The 21519-nt window shown below is 41.4% G+C and overlaps 1 protein-coding gene across 3 annotated transcripts in view; it reads left to right on the top strand.

Moving 5' to 3' along the window:
- NHLRC2 (NHL repeat containing 2) overlaps positions 1-21519 on the top strand; it is an 82985-nt gene that overhangs the window by 52999 nt on the left and 8467 nt on the right. For all 3 annotated transcript variants that reach the window (XM_061635944.1, XM_061635943.1, XM_061635945.1), the window contains 4 exons: positions 651-750; positions 1202-1433; positions 4609-4731; positions 7959-8168. In XM_061635944.1, the coding sequence (XP_061491928.1) occupies positions 651-750; positions 1202-1433; positions 4609-4731; positions 7959-8168 (665 nt within the window). The remainder of the gene's footprint in view (positions 1-650; positions 751-1201; positions 1434-4608; positions 4732-7958; positions 8169-21519) is intronic.

Below are 21519 nucleotides of genomic sequence, written 5' to 3'. Positions count from 1 at the left end.
AATAAATAAAAGACTTGTTGAAAGAGGAAGGTCTTCAGTAGGTGCCAAAAAGATAACAAAGATGGTGCCTGCCTAATATTTAAGGGAAGGGAATTCCAAGGGGCAGGTGCCACTAGACTTAAGGTCCATTTCCTATGTTGTATGGAACGGACCTCTTGATAAGATGGTAACTGCAGAAGGCCCTCACCTGCAGAGCGTAGTGATCGACTGGATATATAAGGGGTAAGACAATCTTTCTGGTATCCTGGTCCCAAGCTGTATAGGGCTTTATACACCAAAACCAGAACCTTGAACTTAGCCCAGGGTGCTGACTTGTCTATCACTTTCCTTCTCCTCCCTTATATATTTTCCATATCTTCCGTGATGTTAAATATCATTTGTTTGCTCATTCTTATGGCAATTTTCTTACATCAAATTACCACTGAAAAAAATGAGCCTCTTCTATATAAAAATTTCATGCTCCTTCATTGAACAGTTTATCTTTATTCTGTTTCCTCGCATTCAGTACTATTGACAGATGAGCCTGATATTTTACTGAATGGCTGGCAATTTGAAAAGTGTTGGAGGGTTTTTGGTAATGAAAGAAATTAGTAGATCTTCTAACAAGGGCTCATCCATTACCAGTGTTGTTAATGTTAGGCCCTTTATAGTTTCAGCAGCTCATGAAGACGATGTTCTGTGGATTGCCATGGCAGGTACCCATCAAATCTGGGCACTCATGCTGGAAAGTGGAAAACTGCCCAAAGGAAGGTAAGATAGGATGTTAGATTTGTCACCAGGTCAATAATTGATAAGTGGAATGTGTCATTCTACTAGGCTTCACTTCTTGGTAAACTTTTTTGTATTTCCGTTTCTTCATCTCTTTCTTGCTTATCCAAACGGTTCTGATGAATGAGCATTTCGATTATAGAAGCTCTTGCTTCCACTGAAGAAAGTGTAGCTGCTGGTGAGATTTTTTTTAACTTAGTATAATTGGGAAAGCATAATTGAAGAGAAATGGGACAAGATATGTTTGTTTTCTTAATGAAACATTTGTAGAAGGAAATAAAATGGATTAATCCACAATAAGGAAAAAATAAAAAGGGAAGCTTCTTCCCTTTGTTCTGTGGATCCAAGTGACTTGCAGTAAGTGATAATATGAAAGAAATTGCAGTTCAAATAATTAGGTAGGATCCATTAACATGCCCATTTCCCCCGTTAGTGACTTAAAAAAAGGAATCTGCCTTCGGTTTGCCGGGAGTGGAAATGAAGAGAACCGAAACAATGCATATCCCCATAAAGCAGGCTTTGCCCAGCCTTCTGGTCTGTCTATTGCTGCTGAAGAGCCTTGGAACTACCTTTTTGTAGCAGACAGTGAAAGTAGCACTGTGCGTACCATTTCTCTGAAAGATGGAGCCGTGAAACACCTTGTAGGAGGAGAAAGAGACCCAATGGTGAGTTAAATTTGTTTTTCTTGCTGTCTCTGTTCCTGCTCAAATCTAGTTTACAAGATGTCCAATAGGGGGATATGGTGTGAAAGTTTATTTTCTATGACCTTTTATGTCAAACTTATTGAATAAGAGTATAATTCTGAGTTATGATAGCAATTGTACATACAATCCTTGATTACTGTGGTAGTGCTGCCTCCCTGCCATTCAGTAGTACTAACTCCTTCCTGCCAATCAGAAATGTTCACTCATTCAGTACAGTTGTGTTTTCCTGCAGATGGTCACAAAGTTCATAGCCAGCAAGTTGCTAGCGGTCTGAGAAATTGCATTGAGGAGGAGGAGGAGGAGTCAGAAAAAATATACTACCACAAATGAGAATTTTGCTCTCTCACCCTTTGTCCAGTTATGTATGTATGTATCTACGTATGTATGTTTGTCCAACCTTCCTCTTGCAGGAGCCCTGGGCAGCAAACATAACCAAAACAATTTAACAAGAAAAAAGTATACTGAAAGCACTTAAAACATTTGAAGACACAGTTAAAAATAATCTAAAACGTAGTTTAAAATATTTTTGCACATTAGGAAAAGTAATTGAGTTTACTAATGCACTTACAAATACACAATCTCATAGTTTATGTCAGAGAAAGCTTGTTTTTTATATTAAGTGTTTTTGATCACAATATTTTAAAGTTGCTTTTAATACTTTTAAACAGAAAGGTGTGCATAGATAAATGATAAGGGTGATAGCAAACGTTCCTAAGTTCTGGACGAAGAATTCTTTTCTTTTGTGTGTGTGTGTGATTGGAAAAATTAGCCAACTTGAGTGCTGAAAGAGAGTGCATGGTAAATAAGATCTCTTCCATCCGTCGGGACTTAGACTCCCAGTTTATAGCAGCTGATCCAAATGAGGTGTCTGGAGCACAGTCTTGTCATGTTTTATTGGATGAGTTTCAGTTTGTTCAGCTCGAGGACGTGGACAAGGTGCTTGGACAGGTACGGGCAACCACTTCGATACTGGATCCTTGCCTCTCTTGGCTAATAAAATCTAGCAGGGATGGAACAGCTAGTTGGGCCAAGGAGGTGATAAATGCCTCTTTACGAGAGGGAGTGGTCCCTGGCCCTCTGAAAGAGGCGGCAGTGAGACCACTCCTGAAAAAACCTTCCTTGGACCCAGATAATTTCAACAGCTACAGACCAGTAGCGCATGTTCCATTCCTGGGCAAGATCTTGGAACGAGTGGTTGCTGGCCAGCTCCAGGCACTGTTGGATGAAACCGATTTTCTAGATCCATTTCAATCGGGTTTCAGGCCTGGTTTCGGCACCGAGGCAGCCTTGGTCGCCCTGTATGATGACCTATGTCAGGAGAGGGACGGAGGGAGTGTAACTCTGTTGATTGTCCTAGATCTCTCAGCGGCTTTTGATACCATCGACCATGGTATCCTTCTGGAGAGGCTCGCGGAGTTGGGAGTTGGGGGTACTGCTTGGCAGTGGTTCCGCTCCTACTTGGCGGGTCGTCTCCAGAAGGTAGTGCTTGGGGAACATTGCTCGACACCGTGGGCTCTCCAATGTGGAGTCCCGCAGGGGTCGGTCTTGTCTCCAATGCTTTTCAACATCTACATGAAGCCGTTGGGTGCGGTCATCAGGAGTTTTGGAGTGCGTTGTCATCAGTATGCTGATGACACGTAACTCTACTTCTCCTTTTCATCTTCTGCAGGTGAGGCTGTCGATGTGCTAAACCGTTGCCTGACCTCGATAATAGACTGGATGAGAGCTAACAAACTCAGATTCAATTCTGACAAGACTGAGATGCTGTTGGTGAGGGGTTTCTCTGATCAGATGGTGGATATATACCCTGTCCTGGATGGGGTTACACTCCCCCTAAAGGAGCGGGTTCGTAGCTTGGGAGTTCTTTTAGATCCTTTCTTGTCACTAGAGGATCAAGTAGCCTCGGTGGCACGGAATGCGTTCTACCATCTTTGGTTGGTAGCCCAGCTACGTCCCTATCTGAGCAGAGAGGACCTTACATCAGTGGTACATGCTCTGGTAACCTCGTGACTGGACTACTGCAATGTGCTCTACATAGGGCTGCCTTTGAAGACAGTTCGGAAGCTTCAGCTAGTGAAAAATGCGGCTGCCAGACTGATAACAAGAACTAAGCGGTCCGAACACATAACACCTGTTCTGGCCCGCTTGCACTGGCTTCCAATTTGCTTCCGGGCTAAATTCAAAGTGCTGGTTTTGACCTATAAAGCCTTATACGGCGCAGGACCACAATACCTGTTGGAACGCCTCTCCCACTATGAACCTGCCCGTACACTGCGCTCTTCATCGAAGGCCCTCCTCCGAGCTCCGTCCCACAGGGAGGCTCGGAGGGTGGTTACAAGAACTAGGGCCTTTTCGGTGGTGGCCCCCGAACTGTGGAACAGTCTCCCCGATGAGGTACGCCTGGCACCGACGCTGCTGTCTTTTTGGCGCCAGGTTAAAACCTTCCTCTTTTCCAGGGCTTTTAATCTAACTTAATTATGTTTTAAATTGTGTTGTAATTGTTTTTAGATCTCCCATTCTCTGTACTTTGTGGTTCGTTTTATTGGATTTTATTGTATTTTGTATTAATTTGTTGTTCACCGCCCAGAGAGCTATGCTAGTCGGGCGGTATATAAATTTAATAAATAAATAAATACATCAATAGACCACTTTTGGATGCAGACTACATGTTTGATCGTACTTCTCATGGAAATTGGATGCGTCAGATTTTAGGGCTAAGGTAGGATTCTTTCTCATATTCCAGCTTTCTAAGTACAATTATTTTTTTCACATGCAGTAGTATTCCCAAAGTGCCCACACACACATGGATCTTTTAAATGTTTCAGTTGGTGCTGAGAAGTGAACAAGGGATGACTTTCCCTGGTGATTTTTTGTAGACATGAGATTGAATAATCACTTGCTTGCATGGTGTACCAAATACTAATCTGATGGTAAAAAACAGCTTTTCTAAATCTGATTTGGATTCATGTTTGATGACGAAACAGTCCTGTACTTTATTCTGCTTCAATTGTGTCTTGAGTTGCTAGTTTGGATATCTATCATGTCCAGCAAGAGTCTAGTTTTTCACTAAATTATATATAAAAAAAGATTTAATTAGTGTATAACTCTAAAGATTTTTTTTTCTTTTGAAAAAAAGAATTTATTTGCCTTTGGAGATGTTGATGGAGCTGGAATAAATGCAAAGCTGCAGCATCCCTTAGGAGTAACCTGGGACAAGAAAAGGAACCTCCTTTATGTTGCAGACTCCTATAATCATAAGGTGAGTCCGCATAATGTATTATTTAAAACTACATTTCACCAATACTACTACAAAGTTGGGTTTTTAGATATTCAGTAGTATAAAACTGTTGGAGGTAAGAATCAAAGTGTATCGCATTTTTGTACATTGTTGTACAGTAGGGCCCCGCTTTAAGGCGTTCCGCTTTAAGGCGTTCCGGTGATGCGGTGCCTTTCATTTTCAATTTTAAAGGTTTTTCCCCCATTTTGTGCTGTTTTCGCGCGACGCAACCCATTAAAGTCAATGGGGTTCCGCTTTATGGCGTTTTCTGCTTTACAGCGGAGGTCCAGAACAGAACGCGCCGTATAAGCGGGGCCCTACTGTAGTTGCTTTTTTTTTATCAGCTTTTATGTTATGTAGAGGATGCCTTTGATTATATACAATGGCAGTAAAGGTGCTAAGGCTACATTCCTATCTGATGGTATAGACCCCCAAGAACAGTCCAACAACAGGACACCCAGTTTATGACACTTAAAAGTGGTAAACGTGGACAAAGTGGAAGAAGGTAGCTGGCTATATTCCCTTTTAATGTTTCTAAGCAAGTTCTGAGCAGTAGCACAAATAACTGAAAAATTGCCTTCCCTCTTCCCTAGGCTTGTCTGATGATGCAACCCCTAGCTCTTTCGGTTGTGTGCTAGTCATGTATCACTGTTGAGCCATTGTAAACATGGGTCACTGACAGATATCACCGGTGTGCTGGTCTAAATCTTGGTAATGGCGGCTGCTGGAGACCCTTTAAAACATGTCAGATACAGCTGGTACATTCACATGCACTTCAACAATAAGTGACATTTATCTTCAAGGAACATGAAAAAGGTCTTGTATTTTGGTCCTCCTTTTCCTACAGAAATATTGGCAGTCACTTGACATCTGTATCTCTTTCATAAATACTCAAGAAAGCGATTTTCTGAGTAGTTCAAGTCCGTCACATTGCTAATAAATAGCACATGAATGTCTAATTCTTACTGGCCTACAATGCCTAGCAAGCAAGAAGTTTTATTCAGTGGCCCAGTTTACAAGTCACAGTAAATCTTAGTTAATGATGTGCTCTGAACATGCCTGTGTCAGCTTTTTTTGCTCCTCCCTGCTTGCATTGGAAGGAAACAAACCATGATCCCTCACTTGGCATTATGTCCTAACCAGGGATTGTCATTTGTTTAGATCTCAGTAAGCCACAACCAGTAATTCAAGAGCAAACCTTGCCGCCCTGGGCTCCTGCTGGGAGGAAGAGTGGGATATAAATCAAATAAATAATAATAATAATAATAAAACCTTGGCTACAGATTGTGATTTGTTTGGAGTGAAACAAACCACAGTTCCCAGTGTTGGAAATATAAAAGATCTCTCTTTATGAAGGCAGGGCACTTAGCTAACAACTTTTTCTTCAATTGTAACGGTGTCTCCAAGTGCACTGCTTTATTTATCTGTTCATTTTTAAAATTTATATCTCGCCCTTCCTCCTAGAAGGAGCCCAGGGCAGCAAAGAAAAGCACTAAAAGCACTCTGAAACATCTTAAAACATCTTCGTTGTTAACTCCTAGTGCAGCTAGGAGTGAATGGCTATCATTCATTTATATGGAAGAAAGTAAAGAGACACTCTGGAGGTGCAAACTAAAATTAACACCCTACTCTTGATGTTCCCAGTTTCTTGTGAGAGAACTACCACAGAATATTTTTCTGATTGTACCTTTGTTTTGTTTTCTCCACTAAAACTTCCTATGAAACAGTGAGAACAGAGCCTGTCCATAGGTCCACTGGTTTGTGCAGCCAAACCCTTGATTCCATTTCTTCATTATGCTAGAGTTTATGCATGTGTACGTGTATAAAATATCAATGAAATAAATGATGGTTTAAGAATAAAAGTTATATATGGTTTTATCATTAAGATCCTGATACTAAAAATTTGTGTTGGCATTGTGGCAAGATTGTTCACAGTTAACATAGACAAATGTGATTCCCATTGCATGCAGCAGGCTGTCTCTGAGGAGTGTATATGATACAATGATAAATACAAGTTTGTTATATTAGCATGTTACATGTAGTCACACACATGTATACGTATACAAACAGGTGTTGGAGTCCCCTCGGCTTGTAGTGATGGGGGACTTCAACATCCATGCCGAGACCGCTCTGGCGGGAGTGGCTCAGGACTTCATGGCCTCCATGACAACCTTGGGTCTGTCCCAAGTAGTATCTGGTTCCACTCATGTTGCTGGCCACACTCTGGACCTTGTGTTCTGTGCTGGATGGGATGATGGTGATCTTGGTGTGGAGGAACTCTCTGTAGTTCCGTTGTCATGGGCAGATCACTACCTGGTTGGGTTTAGACTTACTGGGACTCAAAACCTCTGCAGGGGTGGGGGACCGATTAGGATGGTCCGCCCCAGGAGGCTGGTTATGACCTATAAAGCCCTATACGGCTTAGGTCCAGGCTATCTGTCAGACTGTATCTCCCTATATGAACCTGCCCGGGCCCTGAGATCTTCAGGAGAGACCCTTCTTGCAATCCCAACACCTTCACAAGTGCAACTGGTGGGGACACAAGACAGGGCCTTTTCAGTGGCTGCTCCTAGGCTCTGGAACTCCCTCCCTAAGGAGGCAAGAATGGCCTCCTCTGTGCAGTCCTTCCGCTGACAGCTAAAGACTTTTTTCTTCCGGCAGGCCTTTGGAACTGAAGGCTTTAAGGGAAGTGATTGAAGAGGGTGCTGTATGTTATTCTTTTACTTGTATGCTCTTAAACTGGGTTGCAGTATTTTAAGTGTATGGATAATTGGTTTTAACATCGTAATAGTTTAATTCTTTTATAATGCTGTTTTTTATATGTTGATATGTTCTTAATGATATGTTCTTACTTTTATCTGGAAGCCGCCTTGAGTTCCAGTTTGGAAAAAGGGTGGGGTATAAATAATGATGATGATGATAATTTTGTATTAATATCATTGCACTCCGAGCATAATATTATGACCATCATCATGCCAGCCAGTCTTAATAAATATCTATATGTGCTTTATGTAGCAATAACATCCTCTTTTCCACTTCTGATTGTGATAAGTGATTTGTTAAGTGGGTAAAATATTCTGTTCTAAACTTGGAACTCAAACTCTAATTTCTTCAGAAGATTGTCATTTCTCCGCAAGTAATACAGTAAAAAATAAATGCAGTGTTCCCTTTATTATTTATAAAATTCCTTGTGTTTTGCTTTTCTGTAGATTAAATTTGTAGATCCCAAAATGAAGAACTGTGCTACGTTGGCAGGTACAGGAGAAGCAAGCAATGTCATTGGTTCCAGCTTCATCTCCTCAACTTTTAATGAACCAGGAGGCCTGTGTGTTGAAGAGGGAGGCCATTTACTCTATGTTGCAGACACAAACAATCATCAAATTAAAGTGCTGGATTTAGAAACCAAAATTGTTTCACTGGTAAGCTACCTTTATAAAACTTTATATAGCACTTAGAATTTGGGATAAATTATTATAGTTGGGTCATCTTTCATCAGGTATCCTGATGCTACTGCCTGGATAGCATGAAGCATAGCAGTAAATGCATTCTTATGGTGTTTTGTAATTATCTGGCAAACAGAACAGCTTTTGTGTTAGGGATATCCTGTTAGGCTTAAAATAAATGTTCCATCTGTTTTTAAGAGGTTGGAAAGAACACTAGTGCAATTAGAGTAAGCAGAGATACAGAAACTTCAGCTTTCATAGTGTTGTTGAACTTGGATATGGAAGACCTGATTCAAGTCTCATCTTAATCTAATGAGCAGCCTTGAGCACTGTGTGTTCTCTCGCCTCATCCTGCCCCCCAAAGTGGAAATAATAGGTTTCACTTGTAGTGGCTTGTGAAAACAAGTGAGCTGAATATTTTAAAGCAATTTGAACACGTTTTAAAGGTATTTTATCAAATAAATAGCCTCTGATCTTGGTCCTTACTAAGTTAATCGCCTGTAGCTGAAGCAGAACATGAGAAGAAATAATTTTATTTACTTATTGAATTTATAATGCCCTACTCCCAAAAGAAGAATATGGGTGTCACATCTGCGCCAATGGAACTTCATCAAGGCCCTAGTATTCCCATCAGCTTATCCTCAAGCCACTGGGTTTCGGATGCTTTCTCCTGCCTTAACAAACTAGGAATTACACCAGGTTTCATAATGTTGAACTCAGAGATTGCTCCTCCCCAACCCCATTGCTAACCAAGACCAAACTCCCACTGAAGTTCATATCTAGCTCATCATGGTTTTCACTCAGTACCAGAACTTCACATTCTCATCTTAACCTTTTGATGTGGGGTGGGTTTTCAGGAAGACATTATGACAATGAAGGTCTTAGTTTTAAAGTATAATTTGGTACTAGAAAGGCTGGGAACTGCAATTATCCATTCAATCTGACTCAAATGGATTGAACCAGGAGAATCTTGAAAGCTACATTTCCCAGGCTTCTGAGTGACAGTGGATGCACCACATTCTGAGGAGCCCTCATTGATGCCAAAAAGTTTGGGAACTTAAGGATAAAGTTGTTGACCATTGAACCGCACTGTCACTGAGTCTGTTTTCCATCAAGTCTGAAAAACTGTAACTAGGGGGGAGTTATGTCTTTGCCCAGTCTGGGAACGGACTGCCAAGGCCGTTGCTATGGTAACCATCGCGATAGACTGGGAAAAGTTCTAGCAGCTATCTGTGTTAAGCTGTGTCTTCTGTGTATTGCCTCTGAACTGAGAGGTTCTCTTCTGTGTTTACCTTTGGAGAGAGATGTACCAGAAGGGGGGTGACTGAAGAAACTCTACATGTATTTACTCTTAAGCCTTTGGCCATAATGTCTTAATAAAGACTCTTAACATGATCTAATGCTCTGAAGAAGTTTCTTGCTCAACTTAACTCCAACGTAATGTATGCTGTTTCACGCAACAACGCACACGTCAACAGGGGTTATGGGCCCAGATCCACAGCGCATTACACGGGAGTAAGTTGCTGGTCTGAACGGCAGACGGAGTTCCAGAGGGCAGCTTGATTGATTGTACCAGACAGAGGTGAGCAACATGGCTGTAAACCTGTCTGGGGGAGGCTTGCCAATGGAAAGATTGACGGAAAAGAATTATGGCAGCTGGAAGCCGAGGATGCGGGCTTTGCTGATAACAGAGGGTTTATGGGACATTATAGATGGACCACCCCCGGCGGTATTGACCGCGGCCTGGAAGCGCAAAGATCAGAGGGCGCAGGCGTTTATAATCTTGGCTCTATCGGATTCTCAACTGATGTGTGTGAGAGATGAGCCGTCAGCTAAACAGATGTGGGACGCGTTGCAGGATTTGTCCCAAGAATGGCAGCGGAGGCAGAAGGCGCAGAGAGCCGAGCTGATGGAAGCTGTCAGAAGCAAGGAGGAGAAAAGTGCCGAACCGGAGGAGGCAGCCGAAAGCAAACAGGATTACAAGCAGCAGCTGTTAAAGGCTTGTTATGCCTGTGGGGCTCGTGGGCATATCCGAAAAGTCTGTGCAGTCAAGCGAAACTCCAGGGACGGAGGCTTGAAGCAGGGAAGTGTGAACTTTGTTTGTAAACAGAAGTCTCAAGATTTAGGACCTGTTAACTGGATTGTCGACAGCGGGGCAAGCCATATATTAATTAAAGACAGAAGTTTGTTTTATGCTTCAGAAGAAGTGCAGGATTTTGTGCAACTTGCGGATGGATCACAGAAAAGGGTGGAAGCCCGAGGACTGGTGAGATTTAATAAACTTGGGATAATGTCAGAATGTTTGTTTGTTCCGGAATTGGCTCATAATATTTTATCAGTTCAAAAACTGGTGACTTCTGGGTATTGTGTAACATTTGATAGAGGAAAATGTTTTGTGCAGAGAAGAGGCAAAGTTGTCTGTCAGGGATTCATGACACGGGCAGTTTAGAATGACAGTGGGTGTGAAGTGTGCTGATGCCTTGAGTTTAATGGGGCGGAATGAAAATGACAGTCAGGGCTGTAAACAGACTGCTGTTGTGACACCGTCGGCATTAACCATTCAAATGAAGCACGTGGAATGTGCGGAACCAACCTCATTTAATGAAATTAGGCTGATGCCTGAGGCAGAGAAAAATAAGTGGCAACAGGCCATGCAGGAAGAATTGAAAGCCATGGAACAGAATGGCACGTGGACATTAGTAAATTTACCTATGGGGGGAAAGGCCATAGGTTGCAGATGGGTGTTTAAGAAGAAGAAAGCAAGTTCCGGGGAGGTACAGAGGTACAGGGCACGTTTGGTTGCCAAGGGATTCACCCAGCAGCATGGGACAGATTATGATGCTGTTTTCGCCCCGGTTGTGAAACATGAGTCCATTCGTGTGCTGCTGAAGCTGGCAGCGATGCAGAACATGAGTGTAAATCACTACGATATAGGGACGGCATTCCTACATGGTGATTTAAGAGAGGAGATATATATGGAACTGCCTCCGGGTTCTGTGTCAAAGGAAGGGTTCGTGTGTAAACTGCATAAATCAATATATGGACTGCGGCAAAGTGCACGCTGCTGGAATGAGAAATTGGACAGAGTGTTGCATGGAATGGGATTCCAAAGATGCAAGGCAGATCCATGTGTGTATATAAAGAGACAGGGGATGAAAACCACGTTCTGTGCAGTTTACGTTGATGACATCATGTATATTTATCATGAGCAGCAAGAGGAACGAGAATTTAATGAGCAACTGGGCAGGCAGGTGGACACAAAGAATTTGGGGCCTGTCACACACTATTTAGGCACGGATATTGTGCGTGCAGAAGACGGAAGCATAACATTGAGTCAGGAAAGTAAAATAAATCAGATCATAGAAGAATGCAACATGACAGAATGCAATGTTGTGAAGACTCCAATGGTTGTGGCTTTCCAACAGAATGTGCAGGAGACGCCCTGTACAGAACCTGAGAAGTACAGGCGCATAATAGGGAAATTGCAATATGTGGTGAAGGTGTCTCGCCCAGACATATGTAATGCAGTCAGCATTTTAAGCCGGAAGGTAGAGCATCCTTCAGAGGCTGACTGGCAATGGATTAAAAGGATAGTGCGTTATCTGAAAGGCACAAAGACAAAGGGTCTGATTTTGTCAGGAGCAAAGACAGGAGGTCTTGAATGTTTTGTGGATGCAGATCATGCAGGGGAACTGAGCAGTCGTAAGTCAACCTCTGGCATCGTTGTGATGTGGCACGGGTCATGCATTGACTGGAGCAGCAAGAAACAAAATGTGGTGGCAACCTCAAGTGCAGAAGCAGAGTATGTGGCTCTATCACAGGCCTGTAATGAGCTACAATGGTTCGCAATGCTCATGCAGGAGATAGGCATTGATATGCAATTTCCGATTACTGTATATGAAGACAATCAGACCTGCATCAAGATAGCCACATCAAAAGCTCATACCAAAAGAACAAAACATATTAGTGTCAGATACTTTCACGTGAGGGATTGTGTGCAGCAGGGGTTTGTTAACTTAACATTTTGTGACACTAACAACATGGTGGCTGACATAATGACCAAGCCTTTGTGTGAGGAGAAATTTGGCAAACTGGTGACAAGGCTTGGAATGAGCCAAAGTTTGATTGAATAAAGTTCTAGCTAAATGTACAGAGATGTTCTGAAATGTACTGTAATGTACTGAGATGTAATTTGGAACTGTATTGCAAGATGTATTGGAGAAATGTATTGTTGTTATTGTTGTAATGAGTTACAGACATGATGGGAAAAGGGGGGGATTGTTGACCATTGAACCGCACTGTCACTGAGTCTGTTTTCCATCAAGTCTGAAAAACTGTAACTAGGGGGGAGTTATGTCTTTGCCCAGTCTGGGAACGGACTGCCAAGGCCGTTGCTATGGTAACCATCGCGATAGACTGGGAAAAGTTCTAGCAGCTATCTGTGTTAAGCTGTGTCTTCTGTGTATTGCCTCTGAACTGAGAGGTTCTCTTCTGTGTTTACCTTTGGAGAGAGATGTACCAGAAGGGGGGTGACTGAAGAAACTCTACATGTATTTACTCTTAAGCCTTTGGCCATAATGTCTTAATAAAGACTCTTAACATGATCTAATGCTCTGAAGAAGTTTCTTGCTCAACTTAACTCCAACGTAATGTATGCTGTTTCACGCAACAACGCACACGTCAACAAAAGTTCCCACCATTGTTAGCTCTCCTCATGTCAAAAAATAAAAAAAGATAAGGCTGGATCTAACAGCATTCCTAATCAGCACACTTATTCCTTTACAAGAGGTACAGCCCATCTGAAACAGGTATCTAGATAACTACAACAGATAGACAACAGAAACAGCAATATCAGATATATCCTAGGCAGAATTTGGCACCCACAATGTTCCATTGATGTCTCAGTAGCCTTACCAACCTTGGCACAGGACTGGGCTACTATATAACAACTCTGTTCTATACAAATTCACTTATAGGCCACATTATTTTACAAGACTGTGTTAGCCATACAGTCAGTTCCTAAACTGAATAAATACATTGAGTTAGGCATTTTCACCAGATGAAAATAAACACCCTTAGTCTACCCAGTATCAGACCTGCTTTGACCTGTCAGTCATGGCACTTCATTTTTCTTTACTACTTTTCTTGTGACAGTGGGACTGGGTCATGGCAGAGTGAGGGAGAAAGGAGCAACACTGGAAAGAAGAATGGAAGACAAAATTGGGCCGTTGTTAAGCCTATATTCCCATACTGAGGCTGTATCCTATGCCCACTTCTAAGTAAACATGCTTTGCCCATTAAACTCACAAACTGTAATAGGTGCTGGTCACAAGAGAGACTATATGGCAATATTTTAAAGATACTCCATTTATGGGTAAAAAAGGAAAGCATGCAACATGTTTACAGCACAACAGAAAGATGCAAGACCTGAGTGCAAGAATGAAACATCAGGGTAAATAATACTCAGTTATATATTAACATGGGTTAGTTGTCAGATTTCCACCATTGTTTAGGAAACAGGAAGAGGGTATGACCAGCGACTTACAAGATGACCACACAACTTGTTGCTCCATTCCCTTGCATATTCATAAAAGGTGGATAAGGGGGAAATAGCCTTTTTTTACTTAAAGCCTGGCTTAAGGGAATGTCAACAACTGCACCCCGTAAGGCTGGTAATTTAACTACTTGTTTTCGCCTTCTGAGAAGAGGTCTGAAGATGCCCAAACCAACATTCACCCTATCACTACGTCCGCCATGACACCAAGACCTTTGAAATCTGTGGACTTTGATTTTAATCTGAAGGTAGAATTTGCAACGCAGCTCATATCAGTGAAATAAATACTAGAAGAGACGTGGAAAGAGCTTATGGGTTCGTTAGAACTAAAGATTACTGACCTTAGCTCTTGAGTGGGTGATATCGCAGGAACTGCTTCATTGGCTCTCGGTACGAGGGTTGTCATAAAATGCTGATTAAGAGACTTAAAAGGGGAAACCAAGATATTAAAAGTAAACTCAAGGAGCACAAGGACAGATCATTCAGAATTAATCTGCGTGTACGCTGGATCAGGGAAACAATGAAGATGGAAGATATGACACCATTCCTGATTAAATGGCTTACTTTGTTAATACTGCCCCTCCAGCTGGTCCTGGGTGATATCGAAGAGTTCATTGGGCTGTAAGTGGTAAACCCCATGAGTCCATCCTTCCCAGAGATACTATAATCTGCTTTGCATGCTTCAAGAAGGAGGAGGAGGTTTTACAACAGAATAGACAGTGTAGTTTATTATAATCAACCAATCATAATCCTTCAGAACCTGTCCCATGAAATTTTAAGAAGACGTGACCTGTGCCTGTATACCAGCAAATTTCAAGAAGCAGGGATGAGATATTGCTGGGGATTCCCCTTTCATTTTATGGTTATGTGAGGAAATATGCTCCTATCTGCTACAACTAGAAAGAGGCTGTGGATCTAATGGTTGCTTTAGAAATAGATGATAGAAATAGAAGCAGTGATGATGGGGGCTTGACGGCAGAGGAAGGAAATTGCCAAGGAAAGCAGAAACGGATGGGAGCAATGGGCAGGAAGGCACTCAACAAAATACACTCTCTAACAGGGCTCTCTGCTCTCATTTGGCCAAGAATAGATGAGTAGACTGTCTGATTGTCTACCCTTGGTTGGGTTTGACTAACAGATTAAAAAATGTTTTCAGACTTTATTCCTCCTGCATTTGATTTTACTTTATTGTGATTGGAGCCTGCTTTTATTTATTTACTTACTTACTTACTTACTTACCGCCCCATAGCCGAAGCTCTCTGGGCGGTTTACAACAATTAAAAATATTTAAAACAAATATTCAAATTTAAAAACACATTTTTAAAAAGCAATTTAAAAAAACATGCTAAAATTTAATTTTGTTGACATTCTTATACTGTTATTAATATTTTAATGCAGGGGTGGAGACAGGACAATGTATATTGTCCTTTTTTCTCTCTAGTTCCCCCATAGGTATCAGCATTTTACTGCTCCTACCAACATTTGCTGTTGTTCCTTGAACCTTTATGGCTTGGAAGTGTATCTTCTCTTTGTAGGTACACCTGTTCAGTCACGGTGGGAATGGGGTTTAGAATGAAGGTGGGAGGAGGGATGGAAGGGACTTCTTGGGACATCTCCAGGGAGGCCAGGGTCAAAACACGAGGCAATGGAGGAAGACATTTTGGTTTGGTTTGGTTTTCCTTTAGTGGGTTTTTTTAAATGGAACTTCTAGTCTGAACAGGATAAATGGCAAGACTTAAATGTGTTACTTTGAATGTTAATGGCCTGGGAAATGCAGTTAAGCAATTGAGGATTTTGCACTACCTCAGGAAAATGTAACTCCCATCTTATTGACTGAAGCGCTGGAAGTATTTAAACTGTTAAGGCTCCTGGGCCAGACAGCTTCATAGCTTTATTTTATAAACAATTTAGAGACCTAATCTCCCATTTTGTTGCAATTATTTAATGACATCTTACAAGCCATGCCTCTCCCTCCAACATGGCAGCAATCCAGAATTGTCTCAATCTTAAAGCCTTTCAAAGATCCTACATAAAGTAGACTCGTATTGGTTGATATCCTTGCTTAATGTGGAAAATAAACTTTTTCCTTCTTTACTAGCAAATCTCCTGAACCAGCTTATTGCCTCTTATGTCCATAAGGACCAGGTGACTGAACATCTTCAGCAGATAACAAACCCCATCAGTAAACTGTTGAGTATTATTCACTGTAGCAAAAAGTGGCGGTCTCTACTCGCAGTTTTAACATTGGACATACTCAAAGCTTTTGACAATGCAGAATGGGTTTTTTAATTGGTATCATGAAAAATATGAAATTTTGCTCAAATGTGGTTGAATATATTCGGCTTCTAAAGCAATTAGAAGTTGAGAATTAATAACCTTGACGCCAAACAATTTAGTGTCTAACAAGGCATGAAGCAAGGTTGTCCCATTTCCCTTCTTTTGTTTGCCCTTATTATGGAACCCTTAGTTGAGGCATATAAGAGCGAATGTGGAGATCAAAAGGATGGAAATTAATCAGGAAATATGTACATTGGGACTGTATATGGTCAATATGGCTGTCATGGTAACAAATCCTTTGGAAGCACTGTGGCTTTAAAATGAGAGTTGATGGAATATGATGAAGTATCAGGATTAAGAGTAAATTTTACTAAGTCTGAAGTTATGCTTTATAATGTTTCCCCAAAAGTGTAACAAGAATTTTCAAAAAGTCTTCAAATTCTTATTTGCTATACTAATTTTCATTATTTAGGAATAAGAGTCCCTAGCAACTTTAATAAATTGTTCAAGCTCAACTATGTCCAGGTTTGGTTGACCATTAGCATTGATGTTAATAGGTAGAAGAAGCTTAAGATGTGTATCATGAACAGATTAACAGTGGTTAAAATAATGGTGCTTCCAAGACTTTTATTCCTTTTCCAGACTCTCCTGATCTCAGTTCCCCCAGCCCAATTACTGTTATGGCAAAGGCAGCTGGATTAGTTTGTCTTTGCATCACATAAGAATACAAAAAGAATTGCTATATCACTATTCAGAATAAGGGGGTTGGGGAATACCAGTTTTGTTGCTTTATTTTGAAGCGTACCAGCTTTGGCATATTATTTCTTTTGGTCAAGATGACCCCTCTGATCAATGGGTTAAACTCTGATCAATGGGGATGGGTGCTTAAGGTGCCATTGCATATTTTTTTTATTTTTAAGCATAAGTTCAGATGGTTAATATGGAACAAGAATGAATTTATTTTATCAATTGATAAGGTCTGGATGAAACGTGTGGCCCTATTTACCCTTGGGGTTTCTCCCTTCCTCCCCTTATTATTTCACCCTTCATTTCAGGAGATTAGTAAACACTATGATATTAGTAACTGGAGACAGAATAATCTTTATAGAATGGTTCGTTTTTACCATAAGAATAAACCTTTAGGTATAGCAGAGATCATTGCTGGGTTGAGACATGCTATCCTGTATTTATTTTATCATCAGTTGGGCTCCTTCCTCACCAGTCATGTTGTCTGTGAACAAGCCACCAGGGTGCTTACTAAGTTTGAGAAATTGTTACTGGAAGATTCCATGGATTCTAAAGGATTGATTTGATTTTTATACTCTGCTAGAGGCAGATTATGGCAATGTCACTTTGCGTCTGGTGGGAATTCTCAGTTGGAAATAGAGGAGAACGCCTGGCAGTTGATATGGGATAAGGTCCCAATTAAATCAATTTATGCCTGCACTAGAGAAATGTTGGTAAAACTTGTACAAGGCTGGTGTTTGACTCCGTGATTAACATCTTTGATGCAGCCTGGTAGTTCTCCCATGTGCTGGAGGGGTTGCCATGTTATCGGCATGTACCAACACATGTGGTGGAATTGCAAATGGGTGCAGGATTTTGGGGTGAGTATATTCCAAGAATTTTTTTAAATTACCCATGAATCAATCCAGCCAGACCTGGGGTTAGCATTACTGAAAATATTCTCGGGCCTTTTGAAGGATTTAACAACTAAGGAACTTATCTCTCATATGTATGTCCTGCCTGTCTTATTACTTGCACAACACTGGAACGAACCTGGTTCATTGGTATCAAAAGGTTTAGCAAATTGCTATATTGGAAAAATTGTCATATAAGGCAGAGTGATGAAAGGACAGATGAAGCAAGACTGATTTTTCTCAATTTATTTGAAGCTTATTGATTTTTGTTAATTCAGAGACTATGGGGAGGATTCCTCAGAAATACACCTCAGTTGGCACAATTAGAGACTTTTAGAGGTTAATCTCGCAGTGCTCAGGTCCCTTATGGACTACATCTGTAAAGGGGGAACAGAAAAAGAGTTTGTTATTTTACGTTGAATTGCTCTCAAATGTTTATTTGTTTGTTTAATGTAATACCTCCTTTTTTATATGGGTTCTATTTTTTTTAATTGTATAAATGTATACTCCATCATCTTTTTATATTGCCTTGTTTGCCTGTGGATACCTTGCTTCTGTAATTTTGTTGGATGCATTTGATTTTTCTTTGTTAGACTTTAATAAAAATATATTTTTAAAAAACAAAACATGAAGAAGTATCAATGGAAAACTTGTTTTAAGTTGCCTTAGTTTGAATCAATTAACCCTGCTTTCAATACTTCATATAAAGAAGTGTAGGTAACATTTCTGCTACTTCATTAACAAATTTAAGCAAATTTTCTTAATCAACATCACTCTTATTTTACCTTCTCCAACATGCAAATTTCATCCAGAGAAAAAAACTGAATGTCCACAGTTTTCATGGCTAGAGTCTTACTAGATCTTACAACTGACATTTACATTTTAGGTTCTCCAGCTGTTGGAGATCAACAACTGACTCTTACATTTTAGGACTACCTGCACAGAAGGACAAATTGTGAAAGTTAATAGTCTCATGACATTAGTACAATTTTAAATGTGTGCAATAGTAAATCCCTCATCCCCAAACAGTTTGCTCCAATAGCTATTGGAGCTGAGTGTCTATTTAAACTATAAAACAATTGCATCTGAACAAGTCAAAACTGCCCAGAGAAGTAATATTTATCTACTCTTTTGTTTGGCATGAAAGCTGACAAACTGGAAAAGTATAAACTATGCCAGATTCTAGAAAATTTCCTTAATGGTAACTTGTTCCAAACATTGTTTATTTAAAACATGATTCATGTCAAGATAAAGAATAAAAATGAGTGAGTGATTAAATGGAACGCTATGCTTGGGGGTAGCCAACTTGGTCCCTCCAGATGTTGGACTACAACTCCCATAATCCCTGACCATTGGTCATGCTGGCTGGGGCTCATGGGAGTAGGCATCCCGCAACATCTTGAAAGCGCCGTATTACCTAACTCTAGCATAGCCTCACAGAAAATAAGAAACTTTTTTGTTTGTATTTTTTTTATCCATCTGTTACTCAAAAAGTTTAGAAGTAATCTCGTAAAGACTGTAGAACTAATCAAAGTGTTTCCTGACGAGGCAAACACCCTGATTCCATCAGTCCTTTTCTGAACTTGGGAGTTGCTGTGCACAAGATCTTTCCCATTCTCTGTAGTGTTGGGAATCCATCTCAGAATGTGCATCCTCTCACTGCATAGAGGAATTTGCCCCTGGCATTGTAATGGATGGAAGAGCCTGTGGTTGGCATTAGTTCTGTGCCATTAGGGGGAGGGCCTGAGGAACTTTGGTTCGAGGGCAATGCTGTTAATAGTAGTAATACTGGTAGTAGTAGTATTTACAGATTTATAAATCACTTTAAAGCTTGAAGCTATAGAAATGTATATGACAAGATACAAAGAGATAAACTTCAAAAAAATACAACCTTTAAAAACAATTTCTACAAACAAACAAAAATTCTAGAGATGTACAGTTAATATTCCATAAATGACTGGATCACACCTCGAGGAACGCCTTCTTAAACAAAAGCATCTTTGGTTCAAGCCTAAAATGATGCTAGGAGCCTGACTAATTTAGGCTAGTACCTGATTCGAGAGGGTTGGAACTGCAACAATAAAGGCCCAGTTTCTAATATAAACTAAGTCATCTTTGGAGCATGTGGTATTCTCAGCAATCCCCCAGCAGAGGAGTGCAGTTGTCAGGCAGGCATATATGGTGGAGGCGGTTCCTTGGGTAATGTGGTTCCAAGTTGTTTAGGGCTTTAAATGCAAAAAGAAAAATCTTCAACTGCGTCCAGTAGCACATTGACAGCCAGTGCAGCTTCCCCAGCAGATATGTTAAATTGTGTCAGTGGGATATCCCAGGCAAAAAAAGTAGGTCCTACAGTCTGTTCCAGAAACAACTTCTGTTGTCAGTCCTTCTATTTCCTTTTTCCTTGCCATGTCTATATGGTGCTGTAAATAGTTTTGGTTAAGACAATCTCCATAATGGGGGTTGTAGCAGTGGGGTTGAGGAGTTGTGCTGCTCTGTTAGTTTTTGTTCTGGAGAATGGGATGACTCCTCTCCCTGGAAGAGGAGACTCAAGATCCGGAAGCCCTGCCTACTCTCCAATTTCTGGGTTAATCCCAAGTGAAGCCCCACACAGAGTGCATTCCAATAATCCAGTCTAGAGATTACAATGCCAACACCACAGTGGTCAAGCTATCTTGGTCTAGGAACTGCCATAGCCGTCTTACCAACCAAAGCTGGTAAAACACACTCCTAGTCACTGAGGCCACCTTTGCCTCAAGTGACAAAGATAGTTCTAGGAGAACACCTTCACTACACACCTATTCCTTTAGAGGGAATGCAGTCCCATCTAGAACAGGTAACTGACCTATCTCCCAGACACAGAAACAAATCACCCACAGGCATCTGTCTTGCTAGAGTTTAAATTCAGTCTGTTGGCCCTTACCCAGCCCACCACTCTGCCTTGCCACTGTTACAGAGCCTGCAGAGCCACTTCCAACAGGTGTATGTAATCAGCATATTGAAGACACTTTGCTCCAAATCCCCTAATGACTGCTCCCAGCAGCTTCATATAGCATTGGGGGCAAAATGGTGCTGTGCTGCAGCCCATGAACACAAATGCAAGAGGGCTGAAGCTAAACCCTGATAAGACTGAGGTGTTGCTCGTGGGTGACAGGACAAGGTTGGGGGATATAGACTTGGTGCTTAATGGGGTAAGATTACCCCTGAAGGACCAGGTCCGCAGCCTAGGGGTCATTCTTGACTCCCAGCTGTCCATGGAGGCTCAGGTTTCAGCAGTGAGCCGGGCAGCCTGGTATCAATTGCATCTGATACGAAGGCTGCGACCCTACCTTCCTGTGCACCTGCTCCCATGAGTGATACATGCCCTGGTCTCCTCTCGCTTAGACTACTGTAATGCGCTCTATATGGGGTTAGCCTTGAAAACGGTCCGGAAATTGCAGCTAGTACAGAATGCGGCGGCACGCTTGATTAAGCATAGCCGCCGGCGGGATCATATTACCCCGGTGTTAGTAGACCTACACTGGTTACCAGTTGTTTACCAGTTGGTGTTGACCTTTAAAACCCTATATGGTTTCGGCCCAGCTTATCTGAAGGAACGCCTCCAGCATCACCAATTATGCCGCCTGACAAGATCAGCCACACAGGACCTCCTCTCGGTCCCACCAGCCAAAACAGCTAGGCTGGTGTGGACCAGAGAGAGGGCATTCTCGGTTGTGGCCTCCACCCTCTGGAATTCTCTCCCTTTTGGTCTTCGTCATGCCCCCTCCCTGATCAGTTTTCGCCGAGCCTTAAAGACCTGGCTATTCAGGCAGGCCTACGGGATCCTTGAGATGGATTAGTTTTATGATGTATAAATTGA

This window comes from Rhineura floridana, chromosome 7 (genome assembly GCF_030035675.1).
Source record: "Rhineura floridana isolate rRhiFlo1 chromosome 7, rRhiFlo1.hap2, whole genome shotgun sequence".
Classification (NCBI taxonomy): domain Eukaryota; kingdom Metazoa; phylum Chordata; class Lepidosauria; order Squamata; family Rhineuridae; genus Rhineura; species Rhineura floridana.
The sequence above is the reverse complement of the archived record's forward strand: the minus strand, read 5'-3'. Positions and strand labels throughout refer to the sequence as shown.